Source organism: Scylla paramamosain, chromosome 20 (assembly GCF_035594125.1).
Source record: "Scylla paramamosain isolate STU-SP2022 chromosome 20, ASM3559412v1, whole genome shotgun sequence".
Taxonomy (NCBI): domain Eukaryota; kingdom Metazoa; phylum Arthropoda; class Malacostraca; order Decapoda; family Portunidae; genus Scylla; species Scylla paramamosain.
This window is the reverse complement of record NC_087170.1, coordinates 13,498,995-13,506,970: the sequence shown is the minus strand read 5'-3', so window position 1 is coordinate 13,506,970 and position 7,976 is coordinate 13,498,995. Positions and strand designations below refer to the sequence as shown.

General features: G+C 45.6%; 1 protein-coding gene across 3 annotated transcripts; it reads right to left on the bottom strand.

Moving 5' to 3' along the window:
• Positions 1 to 603: 603 nt before the first annotated feature.
• LOC135110373 (ctenidin-1-like) lies at positions 604 to 5,903 on the bottom strand. Of its 3 annotated transcripts, none has more exons than XM_064022635.1 (4): positions 5,765 to 5,903; positions 5,256 to 5,529; positions 5,100 to 5,141; positions 604 to 722 (listed from the first exon to the last, which is right to left on the bottom strand). In XM_064022635.1, exons 1-4 carry the CDS (start codon positions 5,765 to 5,767, stop codon positions 715 to 717), a joined length of 327 nt encoding a protein of 108 aa, XP_063878705.1. In that variant the 5' UTR covers positions 5,768 to 5,903; the 3' UTR covers positions 604 to 714. The 3 variants fall into 3 exon arrangements, with proteins under 3 accessions (XP_063878705.1, XP_063878706.1, XP_063878704.1); XM_064022636.1 differs by lacking the exons at positions 5,100 to 5,141; positions 5,256 to 5,529; positions 5,765 to 5,903 and adding exons at positions 839 to 871; positions 988 to 1,201; positions 1,427 to 1,547; XM_064022634.1 differs by lacking the exon at positions 604 to 722 and adding an exon at positions 4,852 to 4,970.
• Positions 5,904 to 7,976: the final 2,073 nt, after the last annotated feature.

Below are 7,976 nucleotides of genomic sequence, written 5' to 3'. Positions count from 1 at the left end.
AGCAGCAGCAGCAGCAGCAGCAGCAACAGCAACAGCAACAGCAACAACAACAACAACAATTGCCACTTTTACTGCTGCTGTTACTTCCACTATTACTACTACTGCTGCACCACCACCACCACCACCGCCACCGCCACCGCCACCACCACCACCACCACCACCATCATTACCACCACCACCATCATTACTACCACCACTACCACCATCATTACCACCACCACCACCGCCACCACCATCATCACCACCACCACGAACAACATCACTACTAATGTCGACGTACTACTACCACCACTACTATGACTACTACCTGGAATAACTGACAGAGAAGAAATGGAAAGAGTACTGAGGAAGATGAAGAGTGGTAAGGCCCCAGGAGCGATAGTGGTGGTGGTGATGGTGGTGGTGGTGGTGGTGGTGCTTCTCGATACACTGGCGCCGGGCCTCGCTTTGGTCCCCAGGGACGCAATGCCACCCCTGAGGAACATCCCATCCCTGCCCTTCCGTGGCTGAAAACGAAAAGACCCCTCTCCAGTCCCTCTCTCTTCCCAGCCGCCCACACAACGCTCCTTCCCGCGGGAGAGACCCACAAGTAACACAACAGGACACATTCAAACAGTTTTATTGGCGCCTTCACATTCACCTTCACCGTCGTCGTCAGGAGCGTCGCCGTCAGCAGCACGCCGCCAGCATCGTGACCGTGGCCGCAGTGTTGCATCAACCGCCTGTGGATAAAGGGAGCGTCAGTCAGACCTGCTGCTGCTGATGATGATGATGATGCTCATTAAGTAATTCTTTTGCTCAGTACCCGTTATTCCGCCCCGCCCTGCTCGCTACTTACTGTAGCCGTAACCACCGACGCCGCCGCCGCGTCCTGAGGGTGAAAGAGAAAACCATTAGAACAAGAGTAGTCTGCATCGTCACTGTGCTGTGGACACCCTCACACCTCACACCCTCACACCTCACACCCTGACATGTGCACACACTCACCAGAGCCACCGCCGAAGCCGCCAAAACCACCGCTTCCGAATTTGCCACCACCACCTACGAAGGGCCTGCCGCCGCCGCCGCCGACGAAGCGCCCGCCGCCGCCGCCGCCGCCGACGAAGCGTCCTCCGCCGCCGCCAGAACTGTAGTAGCCACCGCCGCCGGCCATCACGGCGGCCGCCATCAGCACCAACACGCACAGCATGGCCAGGACACGCTGCGAGGAGGGAGTACTGAGGGGAGCGGCAGTGGAGGACGTGTTGGTGTGGAGGGAAGGGTGGTGTGGTGTGCAAGAGGAAGGGAGTACAGAGCCACCGGCAGGTGCAGCAGAGATGAGGATTACAAGTCACTGTGAACTGTGTGCTGGAAGTCCAGCGAGGAGATGGAAATGTTCAGATTTTGAAGCTGAGAGTTATAAGACATGTGAGAGGAGAGAGCTCACCATGGTTGTTGTTGTTGTTGTTATGGGTGTGGGTGTTGTCGCAGCAGCGCCTCAGTCAGTGTGGTTCCCTGCCCGGAGTGTCACTTCCTTTATACCCAGCTCGCTGTCCTCCCCATGATCTCACCTCCCTCCTCGCCCCGCCCCCACTGCTGCACACAGGGGGTGGGGCGCCTATAGCACAGGGTGGTACCCCGCGAGGCAGCGGGCGCTGGGCTTCCCAGGTCCCGAGGAATACTTGCAACACCTTCACGACTCACAGCTGCTGAGAGGAACACAGTCTTGATGACTGGAAACTCCGAGGCGCGAGGGAATGGCGAGCCCCGCAGTATACACACACGCACACACACACACACACACACACACACACACACACACACACACACACACACACACACTGCTTAGGCGGGGCATCACGACAAGTGTTGCCCAACGTGATATTTGTATTATATTCTGCGTGGTACTTATGAATACATGCAGAGCCAACATGCTACTACCACTTTTTTTTATGTTAAAGTAAAAATGGCCAACGGCAACAAAAACATTCGAAAAAAAGTGTCACTAGAGTGCCAGCCCCCAAAGATAATTCAATAAGATTGTCGAAAAACAGAGGAAAAATGTTTTGAAACTTCCTTCTTGAAAGAGTTCAAGTCATAGGAAGGAGGGAATACAGAAACAGGCAGGGATTTTTTTTATTTTTTTATCAGAAAGGGAATGAATGACTGAGAATAGTGCATTAGAGAGGTGGACAGAATAGGGGTGAGAGAAAATAGAAAGTCGTCTGCAGAGAGGCCTCGGGAGGAGAGAACGCATGCAGTTAGCAATATCAGAAGAGCAGTCAGCGTGAAAATAGCGGTAGAAGATAACAAGAGGTGCAACATTGTGGCGATGAGAAACAGGTCGAAGGCAGTCAGTTAGAGGAAAGGAGTTTATGAGACGATATGTTTTCGACTCCACCTCTAAAATAGCGATATGAAACATTTGAAACATTTGAAACATATACTAATGGCCAATTGAGTGCATGTTACATATGTTTTATGTATGCTTGAATTAGGGTCAGCCCTTATATAAGCATATGCTTTTCAGGCAATATGTATGAGTGGAATCCCTTCCATATATATGAAGCATACTCTATATATGGACGGATAAGGTCCCTGTAAGAGTTAGCAGTTGATGGGGGGAGGAGAGATAAACTGGCGGAGACGACTCAGAAGGCCTAACTTCATAAAAGCTTTTGTAGTTAGTGATAATATGTGCAATTTCCACTTAAGATAATTAATCTAGAAAGTTGTATAGAGTTGATAGATGGAGGAATTGAGTTTTGAGACGCACATAGACACAACATCCGGCTTTGAATTGAAAATGAGGATAGAGGTAATAGAAGGAAACAGAGAACAGCTATTGTCCGTCACCTCAGACACTTGCGTTTCGGTGAGGAAAAAAAGATGAGGTTTAGAGAAGTGGTGTACTACTACTACTACTAGTACTACTACCACACCTACTATTGTTAATAATGTAACAATGACAGTAATAAACCCACGTATCTGACGGAAATCAACAGATGGCAGAACCAAGAATAAAAAAAAAAATATATAATAATCATAAACAAATAAGAAAGAAAAAAATAAATTATTCAAACAAGACGAATTAGATGATGATTTTTGCTTTCTTCTTTTTTTTTTTCTTTTTTCGCTTTGTTATTGTTGTGTCATACATTGTGTTGCTTCCCTAATTGATTCTCTCGCCTTACCTTCTCCAAGACCCGGAAGTCCTTCGTCGACAGTCGGCTGTTCCTTACCGCTGCTCTCATTCCTTGATTTTTTGCTCCTGCTCATGTATTCATGATCTTTTCTCTTGTGTGTGTGATGGTTTGTTTTCCTGGGTAACTGTGTGTGTGTGTGTGTGTGTGTGTGTGTGTGTGTGTGTGTGTGTGTGTGTGTGTGTGTGTGTGTGTTTTATTTTTACCAATACTATCGTAATCCTCACTGTCACAATGATAATATTTTGACTTTTCTGCTGCTACTAGTTTTACTACTAGTACTACTACTACTACTACTACTAGTTTTACTACTACTACTACTACTACTACTACTACTACCACTACTACTACTACTACTACTACTACTACTACTTTACTACTACTTTACTACTACTACCACTACTACTGCTACTACTGATGATAATAATAATAATAATGATAATAATGATAAAAATAATGATAATAGTAATAATAATAATAATAATAATAATAATAATAATAATAATAATGATAATAATAATAATAATAATAATAATAATAATAATAATAATAATAATAATAATAATAATAATAATAATAATAATAAATATTCTTCTTATTATTGTTAATATTATTATTATTATTATTATTATTATTATTATTATTATTATTATTATTATTATTATTATTATTATTATTATTATTATTATACAATAATGATAGCATCATCATCACCATCGACAGCAACAACAGCAACAACAACAACAACAACAACAACAACAACAACACCAACAACAACAACACCCCGCCTCTCATCCTCTCTCTCTGTCTCTCTTAAGAGTTACGAATGTTTCCTCCCGCGGCGCCATTATCATTTCGAGAGGGAACATGGAAATTTTGGTTAGTCATTCTGTTTATTAATCACTGAATAACTTCCTTTTGTCTTTTCATTTTTTCTGTCCTGCTTGACAGTCAGTCCATCTATTACAGCAGCAGCAGCAGCAGCAGCAGCAGCAACAGTAACAGCAACTGTAACAACAGCAACAACAACAACAGCAACAACAACAACAACAACTACTACTACTACTACTACTACTACTACTACTACTACTCCTACTCCTACTACTACTACTACTACTACTACTACTACTACTACTACTACTACTACTACTACTACTACTACTACTAATAATAATAATAATAATAATAATAATAATAATAATACAGCTGCATCTCCACCACCACCACCACCATGACCACCACTACTATCGTCTTCGTACTACTTACACAACAACTACGACTACTGCCTGGTATAACCGACAGAGAAGAGATGGAAAGAGCACTGAGGAAGATAAAGAGTGGTAAGACTCCAGCAGCAGTAATGGTGGTGGTGATGGTGATGGTGGTGGTGGTGTTGCTTGTGGTGGCGCTGATGGTGTTGCTGGTGGTGTGGTAGTGGTAGTGATGGTGGTGTTGCTGGTGGTGGTGGTGGTGGTATGTGGTGGTGCGTCTCGACACACTTGCTCAGGGCCTCATGCTGCTCCTCATGGATGCATTCCCGTCCCTGAGGGATATCCCAGCTCTCCCCTTCCGTGTCTGAAAACCAAGAGGCCCCTCTCCAGTCCACATCCCACTCCCGCGCCCACAGCCCTGTTTCCCGCCGGAGGGACGCACAAGTAACACAACAGGACACGTTCAAACAGTTTTATTGGCACCTTCTCATTCACCTTCACCGTCGTCCTCAGGAGCGTTGCCTTTAGCACCACGCCGACAGCATCGTGACCGTGGCCGAGGTGTCGCCTCAACCGCCTGTGGATAAAGGGAGTGTTAGTCAGTCCTGATGCTGCGGCTTCTGCTGTTACTGCTGCTGCTGCTACTCCTCAAGTCATTCTCATGTTCAGTACCCGTCACTCTGCCCTGTCCCGCCCCTCTACTTACTGTAGCCGTAACCACCGCTGCCGCCGCCGCCGCCGCCGAGTCCTGACGGTGAAAGAGAAAACCATTAGAATAAGAGTTGTCTGCATCGTCACTGTTTTGGACACCCTCACACCTCACACAGTCACACCTCACACCCTGACATGTGCACACACTCACCAAAGCCGCCGCCGCCGCTGAGGCCGCCAAAACCACCGCTTCCGAATTTGCCACCACCACCACCGACGAAGGGCCTGCCGCCGCCCCCGCCGACGAAGGGCCTGCCGCCGCCCCCGCCGACGAAGGGCCTGCCGCCGCCGCCTCCGACGAAGCGCCCGCCGCCGCCGCCGCCGACGAAGCGCCCTCCGCCACCGCCAGAACCGTAGTAACCACCGCCGCCGGCCAGCACGGCGGCAGCCATCAGCACCAGCGAGCACAGCACGGCCAAGACACGCTGTGGGGAAGTAATGCTGAGATTAGCGGGAGTGGAGAGCGTGATGTGGCGGGAAGGGAAGTATGGCGTGCAGGAGGAAGGGAGGGAAGGAAGGAGCACAGAGCCACCGGCAGGGGCGGCAGAGATGAGGATCACAAGTCACCGTGAACTGTGTGCTGGAATTCCAGTGAGAAGATGGAAATGTTCAGATATTGAAGCAGGAAAGTGATGATACTTGAGAGAGGAGAGCACTCACCATGGTTGTTATTGTTATTGTTTTTGTTGGTGTGGGTGTTGTGGCAGCAGCGTCTCAGTCAGTGTGATGTTCTGTCCGGAGTGGCGCTCCCTTTATACCCTGCTGGCTGTCCTACCCATGATCTCACCTCCCTCCTCGCTCTGCCACCACCGCGGCATGCAGGTGGAGGGGCGCCTGTACCCCGCGGGACAGCGGCACACAGGGGGAGGGGCGCCTATACCCAGCGAGGCAGGAGGTGGGCTTTCCAGGTCCCCAGGAATACTTGCAACACCTTCACGACTCACAGCTGCTGAGAGGAACACAATCTTGATGACTGGAAGCTCCGGCTGGCGGGGCGGCGCGGAGCGGCGAGCCCCGCAGCATTTGGGCACACACTCATACACACACACACACACACACACACACACACACACACACACAGATAGATAGATAGATAGATAGATATTTTATTGACCACACCAAAAAAATATATATAATATAACATATATACATATTGCAAAACATGGTCCATCAAAAGGTGCATATTTTTGATGACATATAATTTTAATCCTATGTAACCAGGTACTATTCAGGAATAAATCATTAGTATTCTGTAAATAATTTTACATACATCATCATCTCCCATTCGACCAAACAACAGATCATGAATACTATTAATTTTGTAGGTGTTACGAACCTCAAGTGCTAAGGGACACTCCACAACATGTTCTGTCTGTACCTTGCCACAAGCGCACAGCCTCTCATCGACTGGCAGATGGCCGCGTCCCCTCCGATTCCATCTGCCTGTCTCTATCGCTAATGAATGAGATATACACGAAAGCGAGTGAATGTTATTTGGTGTGCCTCATTGATGTTGTGTTTATCAGTGTATATCAATCGCACAGTTAAGTGAGGATTCATTGTATTTAAATATGTTATCCTCCTCGATGATAGAGAGCGTCTGACGTTAGCTTTAAGTATATCCATTGGAACTGTACAGTCATCGATATTGTTTTCAATGAGCTCCGTAACATACGCTTTGGTGCCGTACCTCGTATCCATTACAATCTTCAAAAAAAAGCCAAAGGGGTCATCATCCATATTAGAGCGTTCTACATACACCTTAGAGTAAAATTTCCTTTGTCTACTTTTAACAAGAGCCCGGAGGGGTGGACAACCTGACTCGATGTAACAGATGTCATGACATGTTGTCCCTCTAACACCAAGCATCTGTTTTAGGCACCAGTTATCTAATTTAGTTACCGGTTTTAAATCAGCATTCGGCCACGACTTGCATCCACATAAGACTGTAGATAATTGCAAGGCATCGAACACTCTTTTCTATTCACTAAATGAGATATCATCATTCTTGTGCAAGAAGGAAACAAATTTACTGAAGCGTGCCATCTTATCTTTAGCGTGAGCCTTGACTGCCGGTGATATCGAACCGTCTGCCGTGAATGGTGATCCAAGGTAGATGTAGCTGTCACAATGATTTACCTGCAAACCTTCCGCAGTGATGGGAAGCATGTCTGTCTCCGATCCACAAAATGACAACACACACACACACACACACACTGCTTAGTGAGTTGTCATGAATGTTGTGTTGCTTCCCTGACTGATTCTCTCACCTTATCTGCTCCAAGTCTCGTAAATACTTAGTAGTCACCTGTTACTTTTTATTTTTTTTGTTCCCGTTTATGTATTCATCATCATTTCGTGTGCGTTTGTGTGTTTGTGATGCACCCTCTTTTCGGATGCGTGCACGTGTGTGATTTTGTGTCTGTGTTCTATTTTTAATGCTGCTGTTATGATCCTTGTCATCACAAAGATACTATTTTCAATTTTCTGCTGCTGCTACTACTATTACTACTACTACTACTACTACTACTACTACTACTACTACTACTACTACTACTACTACTGCTGCTGCTGCTGCTGCTGCTGCTGTTGCTGCTGCTGCTGTTGCTGTTTCTGCTGTTACCACCAATAATAACAATTATAGTAATGATAATAATGATAATGATCGTAATAATAGTTATTATTATTATTATTATTATTATTATTATTATTATTATTATTATTGTTATTATTATTATTGTTGTTGTTGTTGTTGTTGTTGTTGTTGTTACTGTTTTTGTTTTTGTTTTTGTTGTTGATGTTGTTGTTATTATTATTATTATTATTATTATTATTATTATTATTATTATTATTATTATTATTATTATTATTA

Bases quoted from the DNA above. Each gene is read 5' to 3' on its own strand.
- LOC135110373 (XM_064022635.1), bottom strand. The intron at 5,142-5,255 runs GTGAGTGTGTGC...TTTCACCGTCAG, and splicing joins CAGCGGCGGCGGCGGCTTTG to GACTCGGCGGCGGCGGCGGC.